The following is a 27,451-nucleotide window of genomic DNA, read 5'->3' on the forward strand; positions in this document are numbered from 1 at the left end:
TTGTTTATTTATTCACTAAGTTTCGTACAGCACAAGACCATTTGGCTGAAACTGAACACATCAACATTGAAAACACAAATATTAAACGAAAAAAAAGAAAAAGCAAAATCAAATACAGATAAAAGAAAGTTTACAGGGAGGATAAGAGATGGCGCTGTAAACAACTAAGTATTGGGGAGTTTTGCTCTCAGTTTTTATTCAATTTTTACTATTTACATTTCAATATTTTTGACAGTTACAATTTTAATATACTGTGATTCAATTTCAATATGTTCATGCGCCACTTATCCTTCATTATTACATTAACAGTGTGAAAAACAATTATAATTAAAACACGCTAATTCGGCCATTTTGGTACGAGCCATCTAAATACATAATCTTATTTCAAAGAATGTTCATTTAAAACAACATTAGTGAAGCAGTCTACAGGGTTCTAAGGCCGGGACTTCCTTTATATAAATCTCCCGTAAGGGAGATAACTGAAACTGAATCTGAAAGATTACCATTGAATTTACAATATTATATTCAGTTGATTTCTAAAGTTTCGTTCAGTAATAAAAATGAAACTTGTTGAAACAATGTTATAATCTTGCGCTAGTCTGTAAAACAAAACACGCATATATTAAAAAAAAAAATGTACATATCCTTTGTTACAAAGGGAAAACAAAAGAATATGTTAAATCTCAACATAGGCACCTATGTTGTTAACCAGCTTTCTCAAACGAACAGGGATACAATTGAAACTTTTTTGAAGGAAGGCGGTAATTAGGATGTTGACAGTAGTCTCTTGAATTCGTGCCTCCAATTCCTGCAGTGCGCGAGGTTTGAACTTTTACACCTTCTCGTTTAGTGTAACCCTACAAGAAAAAAATTACTGTACTTCTTGCAGATCATACGTGAGATCCACACCGCCCAAGCCAACGTTCAAGAAGCTCGCTCATAAACAGATAAGCAATAAACCATGTTTGTTTGCATTGCGCGTGCTGCTTCTAGTGGATAACGATTGAAATAAGTGAAGCAGACAATGTGATATCTTATGACACTGTTTTCAACATGAAATCAGTAATATTATAACTTTTATCGAGTATTGAAAAATATCTAGTTATTTTTTGCCCACTCGGTATATCAAAATAAATTCACTAAGTAATACAACAGTAACTATACCATCTTTTTTTTTCTGGTTCTTGATTTATGACAAAAATTAGTTTTCTATTTGAAATGAATTGTAATTTTAATGATCGTAATTTGACTGATTCCTACTTTAACCCTTGGGATTTTGGGATTTTTAAGGTAAATTTTAGACTTTCACTCAAGCAGCACCTGCAGCATCACTATTTATCCTAGGAATTTGGATCGTACCTCATTCTCTTCAGAATGAAGCAAGTTTCCAAACGGTACCATTTGCGTGTCCTATCATATACCTGAAAAGGGGAATTCGGGGAAAATGGAAAAAATGAAATGAAATCTTTAAGTTTTACGTCCCACGGTTATGCCGGTTAGGCTAAAGGAGACGGTGATGATGAGAGATGAGTGAAATGGTGGAATGAAGAAAGTGGGAGGAAACGGGAGAACCCCGAGAAAACCCACGAGCACGGTGTTTGTCCACCACAAAGTCCACACGGCGCGAGCTGGGATCGAACCAGGGACCCCAAGCACCGGAGGTGAACGCTCTACCGCTGAGCCACCGCGCCCCCCTCGGGGAAAATGGAGGTTATTTTCTGAAAAGATCCCTTTTTCAAAAGTTTAGGCCCCTTTGGACGGCCCTGTGTTGTAGAAGGGTAGCAGAGAGAACATGGAGGAAAGAAGTCATAACACGTGATGGTCATGTCGACAACATATACATGTGTTCTTCGATCCCATAAAACCTTTTAGTCAGCATTTGCGAGTGAACAAAATAAGCCTTTTGCGTTGTACTCTTGAAGATCAAACAGATGACGTTATGGCCCCCACCAATTTGACGAGCTCCTTCTCAAAATACATATGACCTGTTTTGTAATGCATGTACGACTGAACAATTAAAAAATTCAACAGTAATTGACGTTAAATGAGTGTTTTAAAACAATACACATGTATGGTTTATATGTATCTATGTATGTACACTATAAACCCCGAAAGGGTTAAATCTTTAAGTTAAATGCTGTTTATTTTCTTTAAAAAAAAAATAGCATTCTGTATATAATTTATCATTATTTTATATCAATTAAAATTATATGGAACAATATTTAATTTTTATCCAATAAGGAACACTGAAATAGAGTTAAAGAAAAAATCAATAAAAATCAATCTCATTTCTAAGAAAATAGAAAACTAATTTCCCTATATAAATCAGTGGAATGAAACAAATGTATTGTGCAAATATTCAACATCATTAAGTTAAAATTCGTTGTTGTTGGGTATGTATTACCATTTTCTAAATACTAGAGTATTTTATTACATATATATATATTAAAAATATAACGATTATTGTTGTTTTATGACTAAAGGAATTATTATAACATTTTTAAATATTTTGTTTTCCTTTATTAACCCTTGGAGTACTAAGATAGGGTCAATTTGACCCCAGACAGACATTTTCTTGTTTTTTGTGCGTTACAAAATGTAAGCTGAAATGTTCTTCGAGTAGTTCTTTTATAAGTGTATCTGTAATAATTTTGTATACTTAGTAAATTTCGTAGATTTTAATTTGTTTGTTTATTTACAGAAATAGCAAATGTGATCAAATTGACCCCATCTGGGAATAAATGAAAGTTTTTAATCTAACCTAACCTAACCTAAACTAAACTAACCTAACATGTATTCTTGCAACTGATTAGGTTAGTTTAGATTAGGTTATTGTTAAAGATATAGCCTGGTACGTCACTAGTTAGATGAATACCAATTATTCTTATAAAATGTTAATGTTTCGTAGTTCTTTTTCACTTGAAGTTTTGTGCTAATTTTAACATTTGTAATGTTTTGCCCTTTCTAATAAGTGTTCACACCAGTATTATATCAATACTTTATCACTTGACCAATTTACTTGCTCTAACGTTATAAAAACCTATGGGATAAAAATGACTCCATCGTAGGTATTTAAGTAAAATTTTGATCTTAGTACTTGAAAGTTATGCATTTTTAATTTTGTAAAGATGCATTATTATTTATTTTTTTTTTTTTTTATTGCAAGAAAGAAAATATAAGTTAAAGCTACTACTCACCGCAGACCAAAATATTCCTTTAAGAAGCGTTTTCAAAAATCACAGTTTCCACCTTCAGCTTAAAAAATTCGAAGTGCGTTTAAACATAGAAAAGAAACATGGAAGGTTAAAAACAGGATTAAAAAAGAATAAAAGTATGAAGCACACAACCTCTTCTCAAACAAAAGTCAACACACTGCTCACCATTTACTGATCACTATTTTTACCCATCCATGTTTCTTTTTCATGTTTAAATTCACTTGGAACTGTCAAACTTTTGATGGAAACCGTGATTTTCGAAAGCGCTTCTTAAAAGGAATACTTTGGTCTGAAGTGAGCACTAGCTCTTTAGCTATATTTCTTTCTAAATGTAATCACCACTCGCAATACACAGTAATGCTCTTTATTTGCTTTTACATTGCCCCCCTCCCCCCCAAAAAAAGCATTGATAATCTACACAAATAGTATTAATCAAAGTAGTTGTGAATTCTCAGCACAGTGAGATGGATGTCATAGATAAATGGTGGCCGTCAACTGTACACCATAAGAAAAACTTTACCTACTAAAGGTGTTTCTTTTGCAGGATACTTTTAATGATGTATCAAATTGCATTCTTTATGATTTAAAATTTTCGGCTAGACTATTGGCGCCATGATAAGGGCATTATGAAGCAATCAGAGCGCTCCATTCGATGTGCCCCCTGACATTTTTTGCTATCGTACATTTATTATTCTTTTATTTCCAGACGTTAGTGATCTGTAAGGACTGGATATTTTATCTGACTGTACAAAAACTCGCAGTCAAATTATCACCATTTCATAAACGGTGGACCGCACTTAAAACTTTTTCCCGCAAAAGTTGTTTTTCTATGGTATCTTCAATGATGTAAAACGTTACATTCATTGCTATTTAAAAATTTTGAGTGTTCATATATCTGTGACTAATAAATTCCGAAGCGGGAGTAGAAAATGAATTACTTACCAGAAAATAGTGAAAACATAACCACCTACATTAATCCTATGAGAGCTTTCGCTAAATATTTCATCGGGTACAGAGAGGTAAAAGTACGAAGAAAAGAAATGAAAATAAAAGAAATAGGCGTGAAGCGTTTAAGTGTTGAGTCTCCAATTAATGGATTAATGAAACGAATAACCTTGAAGAATTCGTGAAGGCTAAAGACTTCAACATGGCCTGTTTAGGACGAATAGATGTATCAATAACCTTCTCCGGATAAGCAAAAATTAACCGATTAGCATTTACCTGTTCATAATGTACCAACCAAATTATGACGATCTTATGCAGTCAAAATAGCAGATATTTCATTTAAGTCTGCAGCTTATTGGATTACTATGATTGGGTCAAGCATGATGCTACTCCCGGCAACATTTGTTTCCGGTGGATTCCAGTGAAATATGCTACATATGAAACTTTCACTTTCAGTGCGCATTTGTGTTGATTTACAAGGTAAAACTTTAAAGAATAAAAAATTCAAAGGAAAGAAAGGTAAGAAAACTGTATTACATGAAAAAAAAAAAAAAAACTCACTTACTGGCATATATTGTCTTTACCTAAACAATGTTTACTATTTCAGTGATTCCAATTAAAACAAATCCATGTGATTGGTTATATTTATTTGGCCATAACCAAAATCCAGCCTAGAAGGGAAGTATGCACAGAAAATAAAATCAATTTAGAACCCATATTAAACCACTAAATAGCGCTTTTTACTTATTTCTAAATATCAAGATGTAAGCATGGAAATGGGAAATAGTAAAAGGAACCACACCATTAGGCGGATGTAAATTAACTAGATATTTCAAAAGTCACGTATTGTGTCATTATGAAGTCTCGTCACTAATCACTAGTCTTTCGCTTCAGTTCAGCGTGGAATGAGGGAGAGGTACAATTGCACTTTGTCCACACTAGGCCTACACTAACAGTGAACAAGGTTTAACAGCAATGCTGTTTGGAGTCGAAAATGTAACTTGTGGAACTGTGTGGCGTTTTTGTTGTCATCGGAAGTGACGAAATTGCTTGATATCGGAAGTGATGAAATTGTCGAAATTGCCATCCATTGCTTATCAGTATCTGAAACTCTATTCAAATCCATTGCTAATACATGCATACATAAAACTAAGACATCAGGGGATCATTCACTTCTTCAAGTGTACTTACAAGAACATAATGAAAACATTATTACACAGCACTAAAAGAGCACTAATAAGAACTTTCGCTATATATTTCATCACATGGGGAAGGGAAGCGGCAAGAACCAAATAATTCAAAAGGTACTGCAAAGTTTCCAGTTGAACGTCATATTAAAATGTCAAATTCGTGTGATAGTGTTTCTAAGTTGTAAGCAGGCTTACTTCAGAAAAGTTCCCGAGGCAAAATCAAAACTCAAAACGTGAGATGTCTGTACAGGAACAGAATTTTGATGTATGGAATAACACAATTTTATTTTTCTCAGCTCCGGGGCAAAGGCGGTTAACCAACTCTGGATGGGTGGAAAAGCTCCTCTGAAAGTATTCCTGAAAGAAACACGAATTGAAAAGTGGAGAGAATTTATCAGATGAAGGTAAAACAAATGGAACGAGTTGGCCAATTATAATATAGGAGTAAGAAGGAATCATGAATGAAGAGAAAACTTTATAGTTGTATAAAACTAAGAAATAGAGGAGGTAATGAAAAGTTAAAGATAAAGATTAATTAAGAAGTTAACAATAATAAATTGTGAAACAATTAAAAAGTGACAATAATAATGAAGCGTAATACAGAATTAAACGTAAGTTAAAAAAGCAATAATAGAATGGAAGCGGCAATGATAAAAATAGGTGTACGGGAAACAGAAATCTTTCCTCAGGCTTCGATTCGTAGAAGATATTTCCTAATACAGAACCACAGCCACTTTGTACTGTAAGCATTCTTATCGTTCCTGGACAACAAGTCCCCAATCAAAAAGTCTTCATCAACTATACAGTTGCCTTCCGTGATGTCAGGAGTGCACGCCTCGAGATTGATGTATACATGAACTGGTTCTTTCTTCTGTCTTTCTTCGGTCCTAAAATGTGACGTCAAAATATCAGGTTAGTTTTAAAGCAATATTAGATGTATGTTGTGAGCAATCTCTTCATTTTTAATGAGAATAAGATATACAACTGAGCATAGTATTATACGAAAACAGAAAGAAGAATTCTAATAATAATGATTTAAAAAATATATAAACTAGTATTGTTTGCTTTTTAAGACATATCATAGAATATATGACTCAACATCTCATGATGATATATGAGCGTCATCGCTCACCTGAGTGCAGGCATTGTTGAGTGAGTGGTGATTGCATGCAATGTGGTGTTGTGTGACCCATGTTGGATCGTGAAATGGGCGATCGAATGGAACAATAAATGTGAGTTAAATTTTGTTTTAAACTTGGAAAAATGGCTACAAAGACGTATGAAATGTTGCAAGTAGCAATCGACAATGCACGAATAAGTTGGGTAACATTTCGGTGGTTTGCGCGTTTTCAGTGATCCCCGCCCTGGTCAGTACACTTAGTAGATCCGATTGCCGACTGACTATCCGTAAAATTGTTAGGAAGTTATACAATTATTCCATCGGCTCATGTCACTAAATTCTTACGCGAGAACCTAGGGACGCGGCGCGTGTCACCTAAATTAGTGCCGACAATTCTCACATAGGACCATCAGAATTCTCATGTCACCATCAGCAGGGAACTGGAGGGAACACCCGCCAGCAATCCAAAATACTTGGCCAGTATCATCACAGAGGATGACTCATCAGTTTACATGTGTGACAACTAGAGCAAAATAATGTCGTTCCAATGGAAGTCGCCTGGATCCCGAGATCTAAAAAGAGTAAACAACTCAGAACAACCCGGATGTAAGTAAAATTGATTGTGTTTTTTCACATGTTCGGGATTGTGCAATACGCATTTATTCCACCTGTCCAAATTTTCAAAAAAGAAGTCTTTACAGCTATATTACGCGAATATTTTCTCCGTAAATGGCCGGACAAGTAAGCATCTCGATAGTGGCATTTACACCATAACAATGCTAAGTGCCACACTTCAGGGATGATGTTCAACTTCTTGGCCTAAAATAATCTCCCTGTCGTACACCATCTTCTCTACTTTCTGGATCTAGCTCCGTGTGACATTTCCCTGTTCCCTACACTTAAATCCACCTTTTAACCGATTTGATGCCATCTAGGACATCCAAGATAACACGACGAAAGGAACTCCGACACATTCCATAATAGAAGTTCAAACATTACTTCCATCGATGGTAACAAAGTTGAAATTGGTGTATAGATGCAACAGGAAAGTATTTTGAGAAGGAATAAGTACGTATAGGTGATAAATTGTAACTGTAATGTCTTACATCAGTCTAAGAATTATATGAATAGCCCTTGTATACAACAAACACACTTCAAAAAACTTACTATATATATATTAATTATGCAAGTGTTCTGTATAGGGGAACGGCTAACACGTTCTTACAGTACATGGGTTTCAGGTTTAATCCCCAACAGAGCCTACTACACTGGAAAATAGATAGTAAAACTACAAATCATATTGTAATATAATCGTAGATTCCCTATTTTATATTTTCGGAGTTGCTTTAACCATAACAAACAATGTACAGGCAAATAAATGAATGCTGCAAAGAAAACGTAAAATTAAACGTTGTACCTCTAAATGCAGCTTCAGAAATAATAGTGCAGGAAGGCAAGGATAGCACAGGAAACGAAATTGATTTTGCAAAAGATTAGTTATAAAACTTTCGGTACTTGTGTGCAGATGTTTTATCTGAAACATCATATTGTAATTGCTGTTTTTTCACTAGTATTGAATGAACCGTTTTCGAAGAGCACTGAAGCTTAAGCACTCGCCACCTACTTGCTCAGGTTCATATATGATATATTCTGCAGTAACAAAGTTCTGAAACAGTAAAATTATTTTTAAGAAATATGTTACTTTTTTTTTGGGGGGGGGGGGGCTATAGTAGATAAATGCATTGTTGATGTTCGCTTGATGATGACCATTAGTGTAGTCAGTGTTTAGTGCTTTCATAAACATTGACTTCATGGTACGTTAGACAGGGATCAGTCCTATGAGATAATTTTTTCTTTAAGATTTTTTTTTCATCAAGATCTCTGGAAGAAGATAAGACGAAAGAAATGAGTTCATCAACTGACCACTTGAAATAAGGATTTAATTAAGTGTATATCTTAAAAGAGTCGTAGGTTCAGTGTCCCAGAATCAATAGTTCATTAGATTCTGTTTTGTGTCAATCCAATCTAATCGAAATTGTAGTTGTTTGTTGTTATGAACGTGCATAAGACCGTGCTATATATCATTTTCCTAACTTTTATTTTCGTATACTCAAAGATCTCTTTCTTACCAATTTGCCGCCTGCTGACTTTCACACCAAAAATACAACCATTGTTCATTGTGTATGATTGGTGAGTATAACAAAGAAAGAAAAAAAATCGAACTGAACTGAACCTACACTTTTTCGTATCTTCGTGTGACCATTCTTACTGACGTATTCATATTCATTCGTTTTGTATTTCTCTCCGTAGAACTTCTTCTGGCTGTTTTCTATCTTTCTGAATGTAACCTTTTTGTGGAATATATATATACAGCCACAGTTTCTTCATGATTTTCACAATCTATTTATCTATTCCTCACGTAATTGTTATACTTTCTTCTAAAATATGTTTGACTATCCAGATGCATTCTTTTAGGGTTTTTCCAACTATTATTTCTACGCCTTTACGAATCACCATTGTTCCCAGCCCAATATAACTCTTCTTCTTCCCTTGGGGTCCCTGGTTCTATCCCAGCTCGCGCCGTGTGGACTTTGTGGTGGGCAAACACCGTGCTCGTGGGTTTTCTTAGGGTTCTCCCGTTTCCTCCCACTTTCTTCATTCCACCACTTCATTCACTTCTCATCGTCACCTTTAGCCTAACCGGCATAAGCGTGGGACGTAAAACTTAAAGATTTCATTTCATATTTTTCTTCTTCTTCATCTTATTTTGGATTCTTGCCTTCCTTTCGTTTCACAGAGTTCAAATATGTTTATAGGAGTACAAAACCCAAGATTCATTTTCATGCTAGGTCGTTTCCAAGCGTCCTATGTCCGTACTTTTTATATGTTTAAAATCAGACTGATCAGTCTTATCTGGTTACTGGACCAAGCATAAAGTCATCTTCTTGTCACTACGAAAAGGTAGGGTTAAATAATGATAGGCTAGAAAATAGTCTTTAAAATTCACAAATAAATCTAAAATAAGACCAATTTGTCAATTCTTTCAAATATATTATGTATTTTAAATTTTCTGGTCAAATTAAATAGTTTAATTTTCATATTCATATTTGTTTTATTCTGAATATTTTACAGTAACTTTATGTTCTTTTACTTTCCAGTACACCTGATGGTCTACCGGATGCTTCAAGCTACCCCATGCTTCTGGCTGAATTGGCAAGGGATCGAAAATGGAGCTCAGGAGATATTAAGAAGCTTGTTGGCGGAAATTTAGTTAGAGTATTTAAAGAAGTAGAAAAGGTAATTTAAATAAACTTCAACGAAATTAAAGATGTAACGAAATGGACAAAGAAGCAAATTTTGATCTCTGATCTACCAAACTAATGCGCAAACTCTGTTATTCTATTTGTTTTCCTTATCATCCACAAATTTGTATCCCTTTAGTCAGTGCTTAGCTATTCAGACCGAGTAGCTTAGCGGCTAGCAATATGACGTGGAAAGCTGAGAATATCTTTATCCGATTCTCCATCCTGTGATGTAATTTTTTCCCTCTGAATGTCATTGAATTCACAGCTATAGGAGATATGGCGAGAGAAAAAATCACTTGTTTAGTATATATACCGTAAAATTAACTTTTCCAAATTGATGGTTTGGAAAAACCTTGAAAATATGAGAGCTCAGACAGCTGTCGGTTGTTAAATGAATTTTCTGAATATTTTTTACTTTAAATGACCATACCATTCATACATGTCTGTTCAAAATCTTTTTACTACAAACACCTAGACTAATATGAATTATATGGTAACATTTCATTTGAAATATGTTTCACAATTTTCAAACAAAAACACTTTTCTATCAATAATTTTAGCCAGTTCTGGTTTGAATAGAGAGCTAATGAAAGAAAAGATGGAACCTATCTTGGGACTCTGGTTCAACTGCGAAAAACTGCATCTCGATATCTCTTATTGTCTTTGGACTATGAAAATCAGTCTTGAAATCAGTAGTAATACATTTCAACCACTTCCGGCTTTGGTAGAGTGATAGGGATATGATGATATACTCTCTTAAGATATTGAATCGATTGCAGAAAACTGGTTGTAATTATCTATTACCATTTTGTTCTACGTCAAGTAGTGTTGAAATCGAAAATGGCTGAACCATTTCCAGTTTGAATAGAGTAGTAATGAAGATGGAATCTCTTCTTGGGACGATGAATCTATTGCAGAAAACCACAGCTTGATATCTCTTATCGTTTTTACTCTGTGGAAAAAAGTCGGTATTAAAACCGGAAGTAGTATTAAATTTAAACCTTTTCCTGGTTTGGTAGAACATTCAGGATAGTCATGGTACATTGCCTTGAAATGCTGAATCGTTTGCGAAAGTTCACTTCTCGCTATCTATTATCGTTTTCATTCTATGGCGATAAACTTTGAAACCGGAAATGACAAATTTGAATCACTTAGCTACAGTTGGAATAGAGAGTTAACGGAGGAGGTGAAATATATTCTTGGGACGCCGAATAGATTGCTAAAAACCGCAACTACCATTTTCGCTCTGATACCTGTCTACAAGTGGATAAACAAAGCCGTTCTACAAGACTTCCGACACTTACGTATAGCATAGTTCGGAAGTCTGAAAAGTTATCCAGAAACACTAACATCAAGGAATTTGGTGTTAGAAGTATATCTCTAGCCTTTTTATAACTTTTCATTTATCTTCTCTCTAATAATGTTCCACGTCAGGAAACAAAATATTGGGGCCGAAGCTGTTATTTTGGGGTCAGAAGATGATGTATGATATGCCACACATCGTCTGTGTGAGCATAATAGGTAGAATTTTGTCAAATTTAGTTTATTATATTATGTTCTACGTTTTATTTTATTTATTTTTGACCAGTATAAACTTCACTTCAATCAGTTTTTTTTTTTTTTTTTTTTTTTTTTTGACCGGTATGAACTTCACTTCAATTAGTTTCAATCAATTAAGAAAATGTTCCTGACTAAGTTAATTTTTTGATCATATCAAAATAGCTTCAATAGATATGCATCTACTAGTCTCAAAGTAGTTTATAAAAGTATTGGAAAATCCAAGCCTGGGGACAGTTCTCGGATTTACGAATCTCCCTCGAAGAAAATCTACATGTTCTATGAAGGAAGTTGAAAAGCTTCTGGATTCATTGAAAAAAAATCTCATAACCCTACTCTACAGGGAAAACTTAAGTGGCCAGTGAGATTTTCTTTCCTGAATCAAAGAATGAAGAGCAAGATGGACATCTTATATTTTCTGTTTTAGTAATAAAGTTATTAGATGTTATAGTACACTCAATATTTTCTTTTCTTCCGGTATGTGTCATAAAATGTACCAATTTGTCATAAGAAATCAGTGCTTACTTCTATAAATTAAATAACTACTTCCCAAAACTAAGCTACTCTTTACATACCGGTACAGGTACATGCACACAACACTTCAAATTACTTCATAAATACTAACTGTTATCTTCATGCTACGAAATATTATCCTTTACTCTTCTTTGCAATTCTTATAGCACGCACACTTGTATTCCCCAACTCCTGCTCACAAAACTGTCAACTCATGCCAAACGTCACAGACTATTGTGATTTCACACTCTTTGCAGACTATTTACTATAACAATCAGTTATGATATTTCTTAGCAAAAATGATTTGACAAATATTTGAAACCCAACTGCTTGACTCGAAAGAATCAAGCAGGTTAACAAATGTTATTATGGATACGTTGATGACGACGTTTTGTTCCAAAATAAAGTAGGTTCTTCTTGATTGACTATTAAACGCAACTTCTCCTCAACTGTAAATTCATGGTAGAACACGAATAAAACAGGAAAGGTCATTTATGTAGATTTATTTTTTATTTTTATTTTGTTTAAAAAAAAAAAAAACTAGATCAGACCATTTTCCTAACATGAAATCAAATATTTGAAATAACATTTGCGTACTTCAACACTCGCTTGTTTAAAAAGAGTTCTAAGGAAGAAGATAGATTACTTATTGAAATTCTATAATATTAGTGTTTAAGGGAAAAATGGTCAAAGATGAGACGTACATAAATCGATAGATCATACAATGGTGAACAAAATATATAGATAAGAGTAATTCTAGTTTTCGAGATTTTTTAATCTGAAAATTGACACTACAGTAACCACCTCTCTTATTAACTCTTTTAAACCTGATTCTTTTTAAAGGGATATAAATAACACAAAGGAGCAAAAAAATTATTGAAAACATTTTTTTTCACTCAAATTTTATAGCGTGTCCATAACAATGGACAAACAAACTCAAGGGTGCAAAATTCTTACCTATGGAAGTTCTTAAAGCAACGTTGTTCTACAACAAAAAGCAGATGTACAAAGTATTTTAAAAGCAATAAATGTGATCTTTTTACTGTATCCTGTTATTTTTCACCTAGAGGCTTCTTTCTTCTCATCAAATATTGGACGAGAAATTTATAGATAAATACTCTATGTATTCTATATAACTATTCTATTTAGATAAATAAATATTCTATTTATCTCAAAAGAATATTCTGGACATTACTTATTGAGCGTACGAAACACACTTTCAATAATAATAATAATAATAATATAATGACAAATCTGCAATATTCCTTCAATGCGTTCTTTAGCCAATATTTCTATTGCCTTAGCAGTCAACTTTCGTGAGGGCAGATGGCTTAAATTATTTTCCTATAGAGATCATTGTTATATGTAACTAACAGTGGTACATTCAAAAATTTTGTGTTATTGTAGTGTCTTTTTATGAGGTATCCATAACTGGATTATTTATCTTCTAATTAAGAGCTAATAATATGAAAAACTAAACTTTTCATTTTTTACTAGTAGTCGTTCTATGCTATCTCCATGTACCATTACGTTCATCACGTTCATCAACCAAAGAAGCTGTGAAAACATCTCAAAATCACTAAACATTCTATTCGAAATGTATAAGTTTTACATCAAGCTTCCTCTAATATTGAAAGGAATTATTTGAAGCACAGGACAAAGAACCCATGATTGAATACAGATAAGAGAAATATTTAAAAGATTGAGATGCTATTATTACTAATTAGAGTATCAAAACAGGAGTTCAAAATACATTGTTACAATTATTGTGGCTGTACAAAAATTACGAAATTCACAAGTTATGAATTGTAATAGTTACGTAATTGACAGCGTTTGATCTGGCAACACTGTCCATCTAAAAATGTAAAGCGCTCATCTGGAGATTATTACAAGAAGATAACTGGCAACTTCAACCAATATATATGCAAGTATCCTATATATTGTGGAAAATACTTAATTTAATAAACCTCACTTGCTGATAATTGAACTGAATCCCAGCTAGATGTGTAAATGAATTTGGTTACTGATAGTATTAAAATGTCTATTTTTTATGTTTCTTCTGTATCGTACAAGTAGCCTAGTATTTTAATGTAATATGTATGTATATGTCTCAACTATGTATGTTTATGTATCTTTATACCTTGACGTGTCTTATTCATACGCAGGAATTCGTGCAATGTGTAAGACTATAAAGACGAAATGAAATGAAATTTGGTGGAATATTAAAAACTAGAGGATCGATTGATTTCTTTCTTAATCAGATATACTTTCTGTCAGAAAAATAAAATTCACCTAGTTTTTTACTTGGCGTTTCGGCTATATCAGTTACTAAAGTTGCTTTCTTTGTCCATAGTAATATCTTTCTCATAGCTTCCATATCTTTGCCATTTGTGATTGTTCCAACACCTGAAATAGGGACATTAATAAGTTTGTAGAACTAAAAATTTATCACAACATAAATGAAGATATATATATATATATATATATATATATATATATATATATATATATATAAAGAAAATAGACAACTTCCATCTGAATTATAGAAGTCTTAGATACAATAGAACAGAAGTTATAGTAGAATTATATACAAAGAAACATGAAATTTTCTCTAATCATTATCTGAAAACTTTTGGTGCTGTCTATGTAGTGCTAATTAGCATCTAACATTTGAAATATTTTTCTTTATTTCTTCGTGTCGTACGTTACATAGAATATTATAGTGCGGTGAGTTATGGAGAAAGGTGAATGTTTCTACAATTACCCCTTGAAAACTTGTGGTGTCGCCCTCCGTTTCAGTAATCTAGTTAAGATATAGGTGATGACATTCCTGAAGATAGTAACTTTACTTTGTAGACTTATGTTGCATCGAGTTGAGTTGAGTTAATTTTGAGTTTAACGTCCCGTTCAGCAGCGTGGCTATATGAGACATGAATCTACTGATTAACGTGGAATCCGAACCACATGAGCTCCCACCGGGAATCAAACCCGGGTCTCTTATGTTGCATCGAATAGTAGTTATAATGGAATAAGTCATGAAAAATGGATTTTTCTCTCATTACCCATTTTGCAATTTCTTACAATGCCTCTGTTTGAGTACACTTTCTAAAACCTAACTAAGAGCACTCCTTTTGCAAAGCAGAATAATTTGATACTAGTCTCCTTATTTGCTAATGTATAGAACTGAAACTATGTGGAGACAAATAACAAGAAATAAATATCCATAGGAAACACATATTCACTTTACTTCGATACACTCAGTACTTTAGGTTGTGGAAGAAGGGGATCTATGGTGATTGCTATTCTCTTAACTTTTGTACTTTTTTTGTTGTTTTGTTTTGTTTTGTAAACAGTTAGCAAAATTAATATATGTACTATTACATTAATGGCGCGTTCTTCAAATTTTTCATTCCTCTCACCCAAATATTTTCTCAACTAAAGTGGTATATAGAAAATATATTTTTTAATGTACTTATTCATGTTATGAACATCGGCATAAAACCACAGACGCTCTCAAATTAATACAACTCAGAAATATTTCCTGACATCAGTAGATCTTAAATGGTATCCACATCCTTCTCAGGATCCAAAATTCCTACAAATGAGAGAGGAAAATTAACCGAACTACATGCAGCAACACAAATATAAATTGATTAGTTGTTATAAATATTGCTTATATTATAAACAAATATAAATTTTATTTGTCGTTTATAAAACTTTCCGTCGATACATCCAATACTATGAACGAAAGTCTATGCTTTAGCAATTTAGAAAAAATACTATTTAGTCTGTTTGTCCATTACAATGGACAAAGGTTTTCAACAGATGAGTACTACATCAATGTATTTGAAACTAGTTTTTACAGGATGCTGATATTTGATTATTTAACAACGTAAAATAATCAAAGTGACTTTATAATTTGATATAAAGAACACAGAAAATACGGTAAACTTCAACTCAACTTTCCTGCTTCATTTCAAGACTGTAATAGTACACTATAAGTTGAAGGATGGCAAGTTACTCAACTAACAGTAACGTCTGGTGTCTATTTAAGGTACCAGATATTCTCAACTAAAATATTTTATTGTAAGCGTAAGAAATTACAGGTTAAAATAGAATGGAATGGACATGAACATTAGAATGGACAAAAAGACTGCAAAGGTTAAGATGAAAGTAAACTATACCCTTATCAAGTTTTTCATTATGGCACTAGCAAAATATCACTTTAGAGAATTGTTAATGAGATATAGCCTAAAATTATAATTAACTCTTAAATGTAATTTTTGTTTAAGAGTTGATAAGTTCAAAGATAAGACACATATCGATCGATTTCTTCTCTTCTACGCCTTTTTTTTAGCTGAGATAGGCTTCTCGAATCTATCCTCCACCTATTTCTATCTTGTGTCATATCTACTGTGACACCACACTGTACCATATCATTCTTCACACCATCTCCCCAGTTCTTCTTTCGCTGGCCCCGCGCTCGTTTTACGTTTAGTTCTACAGCACTTACTTGGAGAGCTACGCATTCCAAAGATCTTTCTCTTACATATCCAAATCATCTTAGTCTACTTTCTTGTAGCTTTTTTACTGCTGGTCTCATTTTTGTTATACCTTGTATCACTCCGTTCTTAATTCCGTTCTTCCGCGTCACTCCATACATCCACCACAGCACCTTCTTTTCTGCAACATTCAACTTTTGTTCTTCTCTCTTCTTCGTCGTCCTATATTCCATTCCGTTAAATATGGAGATCTCACTACTGTTTTCTATACTTTTCCTTCAAGGAGTATTGGTACCCTACGATCACACAATGCTCCTGTCGCTTTTCTCCATTTTGTCCAACTGTTGCGCTGCTAATTCTACTGTTTACATCTTCTATTATTGTATTTTCTTGCAGTATTGATCCCAACTATTTCAAATTCCTTGTCATTACCATCTCTTCTCCGTCCAGCACGCACGTAGCCAAGGGGAAGGGTCCGGGGGGTCCGGATCCCCCCCTTCGAGACCAGAAATGAAAAAAATTAAGGAAGGATGAAAAAAAAGAAACGAGAAAAAGAAGAATCAGCGTTAAAAATAAAAAGATAGAGCAAGCATTTGGTTACTCTTTCTTATGAGTAGATTTGTATTACTTGCAATACATGGTGGCGAATAAGCGAGATATCCTGGAAAAGTCAGGGAATTTGAAATTTCTAGAAAAGTTACGGAATTCTCAGAATTTCTGCTACTAGTCAGGGAAATTTCAAGCTTTCGAAAGTGTAGTGCCATTCTGTAACAGCGTATACATTTTTTATCATAATTTTTCGTCATTGCTTCTCTGCAGTATCACACACGTTATTTCAGAAACAGTTTTCTACTGCTCCTTTAACCTGTCATTTGGAGCAGACAGTAGTTGACGGGATAATGAAAACAAAAAAAGTTATATGGAAAGAAAGTTCTGTTAATATTTGATTCAGCAGAGAAGGGAATACAAATATTGCAAGACATTATTAAATATGTACTTTTTATAATAGTAAATATGTGCTGTTTATAATAGTTGAAGTTATAATGAAAGGAAAATTGTTATATTTGAATGAACAGAGGAAGGAACGTAAATATTGTAAAATCTTTTTTTAATACGTTTTTTTTATTCTTTTACTAGAGATTTCTTCATAGTTTATTTTATTAAAATACTTACTAACATATCCTCATTTTATTGTCGTAACAAACCAATATATGTTGCAGTAAAGCAGCTTAGATTGATGGAGCTCTGAGCCTTCAGTATTTCACGTTACCTCTTTCCCTACCCCCTATCCCCCTACCGCATTACGAAATCCTGGCTAAACCAACCAATATATGTTCCAGTAAAATAGTTTAGAATAATCGAGCCACTGGTGTGATGACTCCAGTACTTCATGTCACAGATCCCCCTTCCTTTACGAAATCCTGGCTACGTGCCTGCGTTCAGTGTATTCTTGTATTCTCGATTACATTTGAAGACTTTGGGGCAAGAACCCGTCAAGCCCAAAAAGTGAAAGTGTAATGGAGATAGCTTCACAAGGGTTTCTCGTCATCCGATTTTCTTCAAACTTGGCAGATATATAATAGACCGAAAATAAATCGACACGTATTTTTTGTTTCCTTCAGAAAATAGATTAAGGGGGCATTCAAAAAAGGGTCCCCTTGACTAAAGAGGACACATTAAAGAAACGAAACTCTGCAGATGCAAAGATGGCTTCAAAGTAAGAAATACGGGTTTTGTCGTTTTTGCCAGAAAAGGGTTGCAGGGGCAATGCCTCCTTCGACATAACAAAGGACTTCGCACAACCCTTACGGAAATTGGATTTTGGTGGAATTGTTTGAAACCGTGATATGTTATAGATATGGTGTTCTTAAGAAAAAGTCTCAATGGGCACAACCACAAATCAATAACCGTTTGGCCACTACAGGGCCACTTTTTTGAAAACAGTCAAAGATAATGACTTCTGGATTTCGGTAAAAATGACTGAAACTGTGATATGTTGTAGATATTGTGATCTTGAGAAAAATTCTTAATGAGCATAACCATTAATCACTGATCATTTGGCCACTACAGGGCTACTTTTTTGAAAGCAGCCGAATATGTGTTGTTCTGGATTTCAATTAAAATAACTGAAACTGTGATATATTGCAGATGATGTGATCCTGAGAAAAAGTTTCAATAGGCACAACCACCAATCACTGACCGTTTGGCCACTACGAAGCTACTTTTTTGAAAGCAGCAGAGCCGAAGATAGTGATATTCAGGATTTCGGTAAAAATGACAGAAACTGTGATATGTTGTAGATATTGTCATTGTGAGAAAAAGTCTCAATAGGCACAACCACCAATCACTGACCGTTTGGCTACTACATGGCCACTTTTTTATTTAAAAAAAAGAAGAAGAAGAAAAGAAAAACAGAACGTAACGGTATTCTGGAATATCGGTGGAATTGCTAGAAACTGTGATATGTTGTAGATATTCTGATCCTGAGAAAAAGTCTCAAGAGGCAAAACCACCCATTGCTGACCGTTGGCCACTATACGGCCACTTTTCAAAAACGAGCAGGAGGTAACGGTTTCTGGATTTGGGTGTAATTCCTTGAAGCTGTGATATGTTGTAGATATTGTGATTCTGAGAAAAAGTCTCAAGAGGCACAACCACCCATCAGTGACCATTTGGCAACTACGGGGTCACATTTAAAAAAAAAAACAGCAGAAAGTAAGGATACTCTGGAATTTTGGTAGAATTGTATGAAACCCTGAAATTCCTATCCCACAACCCGGAAAACGGATGGGGAGAGTAGTGGCCAACATCATTTAAGCATAGACAACATTCAGATGTTTATCTTGCGGAACAAAGGAAAAAACTTTGGAAAACCCTAGACAATTTTTCTCAGTATCATAACATTACAACATATGACAGTTTCATTCATTCACACCGAAATCAAAAATATCCATATACACGACTGTTTTAAAAAAAATTGGGCCTGTAGTGGCCAAACGGTCATTGATTTGTGATTGTGCCCATTGATACTTTCTCTTAAGAACACCGTATCTATAACATATCACGGTTTCAAGCAATTCCACCAAAGTCCAATTTTCGTAAAGATTGTGCGGAGTCCTTTGTCATTTCGAAGGGGACATTGCCCCTGCAACCCTTTTCTCGCAATAACGACAAAGCCCGTATCTCTCACTTTGAAGTCGTCTTTGCATCTGCAGAGTTTTGTTTCTTTAATGTGTCCCTTTAATCAAGGGAACCCTTTTTTGCAAAGGAGCCCTTTGCCCCCTTAACCTATTTTCCGAAAGAAACAAAAAAAGAAATACTATCGATTTATTTTCGATCTAGTATATATGTGCCAAGTTTGAAGAAATCGGATGAAGAGAAACCCTTGTGAAGCTATCTCCTTTACACTTTCACTCTTTGGACTTGTCGGGTTTTTGCCACAAAGTCTTCATTTTTCCTCAAAGGACAATGTAAATATTCTCTATTGCTTTTACTAATTCTAAGCCCTTTGCTCTTCAATGTTCCTCTCCACGTATCTAATTTCTGTTGTAGTGCTGCCTTGGTCTTACTCATCAACACCATAACATCCGCAAATAACATATTCCGAAGTTCTAACTCTTAAATCTCCTTTGTAAGCTCGTCCGTCACAGCTGTAGAAAGTATGAGCTAAGACTAGACTCCTGATGAAGTCCCACTTTAACTGTGGACTCTTCTGCTAAAGAGAACATGAAAGAAGAAGAAAAAAACGAAATATGTTCAATTTTCTAATCTCCAAAGCTTAGCATATATTAAGAAATTGTTAAGTGACACAGTAATCACAAAATACACAAAACATTGGTATGCTAAAATTACCAGTACAAGTTGACAATTTCTATTTTCAAAATAAAATACGCCAGTTTGGGTTTTGTATCATATGTTTTCTCAAAGGCACACTTGATAATATACACTTCGCACTCCATTAGATATGGTATTTTAGTAATGTTCTTCCTATTTTGGGTAGATTGTACATTTGTAATTGAATATTTTTTTAAAAAATGGGATTAGTATATCTCTCCGACCTTTGTCTCATGGCCAAATAATAATGAAAAGCAATTTCTCCAGTCAAAGATGAATCTTTATTGTTTGGAGTATTTTGCCCAATGATTACCATATATCACTGACATATAATTAGTTTGTGTGTGCAATGTATTTGTTTATTACATACAGCATGCAAGAAAAGAGAAAACACTGATCTTACATGAATTAAAAACTCCAATAGAAAGTAGGGTCAAGTCTTGCAAACGGTGCGAGATATTGAAAAAAATAACCGAAAAAATCTCCCCTTTATGGTACACCTTTGCCGATTTTTATCAAGACGTCTTTCATTTGTGTCTGTAGAGAGACATGTACAAATGATGTGAGGAATGACAAGGATATTCGTGCTCATATGATAATGATGCGCTGTATAGAGAGCGCAGGTTCAGCTAGTACTTACTAAAACTAATGGAATGTCTTGAAATAATGCTAAATTGTCTTATTTTGAGTACTACAGCAAATGAAGTCAATGGATTCACAGATAAATTTTTAGATTCGGCATTTCTAATTATTTAATTGAGTATCGGTGAGTAGTGATGATATTTTTTCAATTATTTTCAGTCTAAATAACTGTTTTCACCCCCCCCCCCAAAAAAAAAAAAGTTCGCCAGTGATATTTTTTATGTTGTTTCCTTTTCAAAGCTCCAAAATGGATGAAAAATCGTTTGTCATCAAATTGAGACATTTTACCTCAACTTACTTCCCTTCTCCCCCCCTCCCCCCCGTTCTTCCCAATCCCGTTCGATCGTGTCCTGTGCACACCGCAGCTAATAGTTAGATGCTCCAAAGATCAACATTAATTAATACGATTATTGGAATCTTGAGCGCTTATCAGTTATGTTATTGGAATTGTATAATGCAAATACGTCATGAATGAAGTGTCTAAACACTAAAAAACCAATAACATAAAGTTTAAAATATCACAATCACTGGCAAGTATTAATAAAGAATAGCAAGAAATATATATAAGCAAAAAGCTAGTACTCATCCCTAAGTCAAAGTCAAAGTAAAAGGTCTCTCTCCTTCGAATAGAAAAGAAAAAAAACTTCTTTAGGAAACCCTTTTACTTTCAGACCTCCCGGTTGACCTCAATCATGAAATTAAATATTTGATTGAAATCGGACAAGAAAATGGATTTCAAAAGTCCTTATTACTGAAGTGGTACAAGCAGGTACAACAAGAGATCGTCGGAACCCACCATCAACCAACAACAGATGCCGAGACTGACAAATGGATTGGTGTCCTTCTGGTCACGCTATTTCGGCAGAAACCTCCATAATCCATAGAAAAATACATTACAAGTTTTAAAGCATTTTTTACTGATCCTCAACAAAGTAGTGACATTTAACGTGTTAAATATCAATGTGACCAAATATATACATATATAGGTCAAACAAAAAGAAATATTGGTACCAGAATAGCTGAGCACTTCCGCACATCCAAATCTCAATTACAACAATTATCTGGATTGGCAGCGCATCTTAAAGACAATAACCATAATATTGCTAATTCATTTTTGGTAGAGAAAGCAAAAACAACAACCGTACGAAAAACTAAAGAATCCTATTACATTCTAAAAGAGAAACCTACACTCAATTTAGATAAAGGAGACATAAATGAGATTTGGAGCAGTTTTCTTGTTACTCATTTTCACCGTCTGGAAGGAAATAAAAAAATAGTGAACAACAGTGACCAGTGATAAGTGAGTGGACATTAATATTAGTTCATTTCCAACAAGAAGATTTGTGCTTCGCATTTTTAAAATCCTTTTAACCATTTTCTACCTATACACATTTCTCTCCCTATTTTAAAATCCTCCTCAAACTGTGTCTAGGCTGAAGATGGAATAGAGTTTTCCGAAAGCGCTTCCTAGAATAATTCTTCGGTTTCTTGCTATGAGTACTAGCCTTTTGTTTATATTTCTTGCTAAATATTATCACCGCTCGCAATACTGTGATATATTAATAAAGAATATCCTTAGTGCATGTATTTCTTATCGTGGCAACCGAGCCTTCATCCATGAATCGGAAATGTGCAAGATAAAAATTACAGTGAAATTAATCTAAAATAATTTGAAATAAAATAAAATACGAGGGGGTTCAATAATTATTGTCCCCGGCATATTTAAGATACTTGAGCTGGGATGGCTGATGAGGGATATTGTAGCCTAATGTCTTAGATGCCTATATGCTAAATTTCAGAACTATAGCTGCTATATTAATATTCTTTATGTCGTTTCAGGTGTGAGAGGTGGCACCTAGCTTGAAAAATGGAGAAATCCGAACAACGAGCTGTCAAGTATCTCCAGAAAAAGGGGTTAAGCCCAAAGGAGATTCATGAGGACATGATCAGTGTGTTGGGTGATGGGGCTCCTTCCTACCAGGTGGTAAAGAACTGGTGCCGCTACTTCCGTTGCGGCAGGGAAAGCTGTCAACAGGCCCCTGGTGCTGGTCCTCCAACAACAGCATGCACCCCAGAAAACATTGATGCTGTGCATGATACGATTATAGCAGACAGACGAATCACGGTGCAACAGTTAGCAGACATCATCTCTGTAGGCTCAGTGGAAACCATTGTGCATGAATACTTCGGATTCAGAAAGGTGTCAGCGCGATGGGTGCCCAAAATGTTATCGCGTGAAAATCAGAAAGACAGAGTTCGATGTTCAAGGGCTGGTTTGGAGATTATGGGGGCAAATCTGAAACTGTTCTGTGATAGATTTGTGACAGTGGACGAGACGTGGCTGCACCACTATGATCCCGAGTCCAAACGACAGAGTATGGAGTGGCGGCGCAGCAGTTCGCCTCCCCCACGCAAGTTCAAGGTGCAAGTATCAGCACGCAAGGTTATGGCTACAATTTTTGGGGGTGTGAAGGGTGTGCTCCTTATTGACTACCTGCAGGTTGGACACACTATCAAGCGGGCCTATTATGCAGCCAAAATCCCTAAGTTATGCGAAGCAATCAAGGAAAAACGGCGCGGGATGTTGCAGCGAACAGTGCTGTTCCACCAAGATAATGCTCCGGCCCACAAAAGCCATCTTACTGGTGCCGCAATTCATGTTGCTGGTTTTGATGTGTTGGAACATCTTCCCTACTCATCCGACCTCGCCCCTAGTGACTTTCATTTGTTCCCAAAGTTGAAGGAGCACCTCAAGAGGAAGAAGTTTCACTCCAATGCAGCTGTTCTTGAAACTGTGGAGGAATGGCTCACGGCTCAGCCAGAGACTTTCTTTGAAGCTGGCATCGTGGCTTTACAGCATAGGTGGAAGAAGTGCATTACTATGAAAGGAGAGTTTTTGGAAAAATAATACTCCTTATACGTCAGGGACAATAATTATTGAACCACTCTCGTATATCCTAAAAGTTATAAGTGTTATTATATAATACCAATTCTTTTGTGAATTCATGTCAGGTTATATTTTGTGTTTATCACTCAAAGGATGTGCTATAGTAAATCAATCCTTCGAGGGTTATAATAAATAAATATACAAAAGGTATTTGAATCTATTCTTTATAAACCTAATGAAATTCATATAAAACTATATATTTCAGAATATCACCATAATTTTGTCCAAGGCAGGCCGATCGAGACAAAGTTGTGTTGTTAGCAATTTTAAAGCAAACACACCAGGTCTAGGAGGTCAAATCTATTTTATTTACACAAACTTTACGAAAGAATTTGCTAGAAAAAAATCATAAAGTACTAATAGAGAAACTTAGTTTGATTTGCCTGTAAATTTATCAGTCTGTTTGAATCTTCTTCAGAGCTTGAAAGTAATTTGTTTCCCATAAGAGTCAAATAAGGGTTAAATATTGTGTTTACCTATGGCTCCGGACTTTTCATTACACCTGGTATATGTTCGCTACAAACTTGAGTGCTGTCCTAGCTTATTTTATTATGCTGTTGTGGTCATACTATGAAAGTTTGATCCTAATTCCTCCATTTATCTTTCTTTTGTTGCAGATAGATCATGGCTGCTCCATTAGAAGTTTGCACGAAAGAGGAACAAAGAGCAGTAATCCGGTTTTTGTGGTCGGAAGGTGTACTCGTATCAGGGTCCGAAATCCATTCATGAAATCCATGAAAAATTCAAAATGTCCGCACAAGTGTTTGACGCACGTGGAAGGAGACGAACGACCATCTACGTCTCCTTCCTCGTGCGTAAGACTTGTGCGCCCATTTTGAATTTTTCAATCCATTCGTAGACATTCCGTTGCGGGAAGACACTGTTCCCGTATTATGCCAAAAGTCTTTGATAGATTGCGGTCCCTGATACACCTTCCGACCACAAATAACGGATCATTTTTGCTGCTCGTTGTTCGTCTTTGATGCAAACTTCTAATGGAGTAGCCATGATCTATCTGCCAGTGGCGTAACTGAGGGGCCCGCACGGCCTGCAGTGCGAGGAGACCCGCAGGGTTTAGGGGCTCACCGCGAAGCAAATGCCAAGAACTATAGGCTACAAAAAGTGAGCTGAATACGGAATATCCATTTCCCTGAACAACAGTATTTACTTTATAAAAGAAAAATATGCTCTGGGTAAAAATTCATCCATTCTAGCAACAGCAGTTTAAAAAATCATCTTAGTACTCGAAGGTTAAGGGAAAATACAGTAATTTTTGCCTTTTTCGGTGAGTATGAATTTTAATTGTAATTTTATTACATTCCATGGATTTATTAACCATTGTCTTCTACAGGCAAATAATATAGTGGAAAGTTAATGGGCATGGGAAGGGGGCCCAAAAGTAATCCTGCGGGGGGGCCGACATTTTTTGCGTTACGCTACTGCTATCTGCAACAAAAGAAAGATAAATGGAGGAATTATGATCAAACTTTTATAGCATGACCACAAAAGCATAACAATAAAATAAACGAGGACAGAAGTCAGTATGGACAATATAAGAAAAGCTATAGCTATAGTGTTTGACTTACTCTCGTATACAGGGGAAGTAAAAATGTTGTTCACACTCATTTCTTATGTAATTTGGAATAACATCAGATCCTATCATTCCTTTTTCTTTTAATCTTCTTATTGCTTTTTTATTATTTCAATTTAAAGGAATCGTAGTTTGTCTAATTCTTCACATGTTTTGTATTTTATTTTTTTATCTGAATTTTCAGTGTTCAAGAATCAGCACATAATTCTTAATCCCAGCATTACAAATAAACTATTATTATTCTTTTAGCACAATATAGCAAAACATTCTACAATTGTAATACAAAAATCAAAATAATAAATCCAAGAACTTACCTGTTCTTTCAAACAAAGAATAAAGACAGAAACACCTTTCAAAGTGCAGAAACAACAAAAAGAAAAAAGTAAAAGTGAAATCAATTATATCACATATGTTGTAAACTTTCGTTCCAAAATAAAATAAAAAAAATACTTAACAAACAAGGTAAAGTCTGTAAACATACATTATTGGAAAACACGGAAGGCCTTGGCAAAAATAAAACTGTTTTATAAACAATTCTCTTCTCATGACCTTCAAATTCCGCAAATATGAAATAACAAATAAAAAAAAAAAAAAACAAACAAAAGTGTTAATGTTTACAAGAAAGTGACTATAAAAACCCTAACAAATTCTACTAAATCATCCATTCAGCAACATTCATTCAGCGAGTATCTGACAGTCTTTCAACAATCATTGTTTTAGTCAATAATTCTTAACATTCTAGTTATCGCTAGTGTTGGTGCTCTGGATAAGTGTAGTACACAACCATAAACCCCAGTAGACTGTAAGTACACCTTAGTACACCTTTCATAAACTCTCTGTTAATTATTATATTAAAAAAAATAAACTTATAACAGGCTTAACTCCTATACAAAATATAAACTCCGTGTCGCTCCAAATCACGTCAATAATCTCTTAATCTCACACAGTTATGTATCATACACAATAAGCTAGCTTCCTTTGTAATTTTTATGGTGTTGGTATTTATTCCAATAAAACCGTTTTTGATGGTATTTATATATATATATAAAAAATATATTCTGTTGTCTTTCCAGTATACTATACTACCTACATCATTCATTTAAATATGTTTTTTACATGTTTTAATAGCTTTCTAATCACCCGAATATCTTAAAATGAAGTGATACTGTTGTCTTTTATTTTCCAGGTGAGAGATAAATGGAATAAAGCAAGTGTTGACCCAGTAGAAGAATGGATTCCAATGGAGGATTTAGAAGGGAAGACATATTGTAGATATCCCGGAACTTGAATTTAGTTATCAAACCCTACTGTTCACTTTTGCACATACAACTTTCAAATTCAGATAATTTAAATTGTCTTAGGGAGTGTATTTTTTACAATATATTATATATATATATGTACTATACATAGAGAGAGAGAGAACTATTATGAACAAAGAACCAGATTTATCATATTTACACTTTGTTATTTAATTGTTTACTGAAAATAAATTATTATATTACAGTTTAATTGGCTTCAGTTAATTTTACTGATATAAGTCCTACAAATTATTGTTTTATATATTATTATTTATTTATTACTCTTATGAATTTGCAATCAACTACAACATATCATAGTGGTGCCTTAAAGGAATGTGCAGACAAAATCTCCCAGAGAATTTACTCTTACGAAATTGTCTATATTTGAAATGGATGTATGAAGGTTTTCCTTTTAATTCTACTTACGTATTCCCAGCTTTTCCCCTTAAACACTTGAAGAACTCTGTGTAGTTTCCAAACCCTTGTTGTTGGTTGCAAATGTACAAGATATAGGTTGCCAGAAGCTTTAATTTCTTGGAAGGGCAGAAGAGTTTTTGAGGATGGGGAACAACTATTTATATGTAAACCGCAAAGTTAGTGTTATTTTATTTGGCCTACATTACAAAACTGCATACCTGAGGAGGGCAGTCGAGGAGCATAGGTAGGGAGGGGAAGGGGGAAGGGGAATGTAACGTCGTCAGTGAGTGTCACTAAGTGAGTACAAAAATATTTATAGATTGAATTCCTATCAGTTACTTCAAATATATTTCTGCACTTGTAAAACAATATAAA

At 34.4% G+C, this 27,451-nt stretch overlaps 1 protein-coding gene across 1 annotated transcript in view; it reads left to right on the forward strand.

Annotated features, from left to right (window-relative positions):
- LOC145671314 (dipeptidase 1-like) overlaps positions 1 to 26,859 on the forward strand; it is a 266,200-nt gene extending 239,341 nt beyond the window's left edge. The window contains exons 11-12 of the mRNA XM_081740303.1: positions 9,629 to 9,767; positions 26,548 to 26,859. Coding sequence (XP_081596429.1) covers positions 9,629 to 9,767; positions 26,548 to 26,649 — 241 coding nt within the window. The 3' untranslated portion in view covers positions 26,650 to 26,859. The remainder of the gene's footprint in view (positions 1 to 9,628; positions 9,768 to 26,547) is intronic.
- The last annotated feature ends 592 nt before the right edge of the window (positions 26,860 to 27,451 follow it).

The sequence above is a fragment of the Thermobia domestica genome, chromosome 2, assembly GCF_964235325.1.
Source record: "Thermobia domestica chromosome 2, izTheDome1.hap1.1, whole genome shotgun sequence".
NCBI classification, from domain to species: Eukaryota; Metazoa; Arthropoda; class Insecta; order Zygentoma; family Lepismatidae; genus Thermobia; species Thermobia domestica.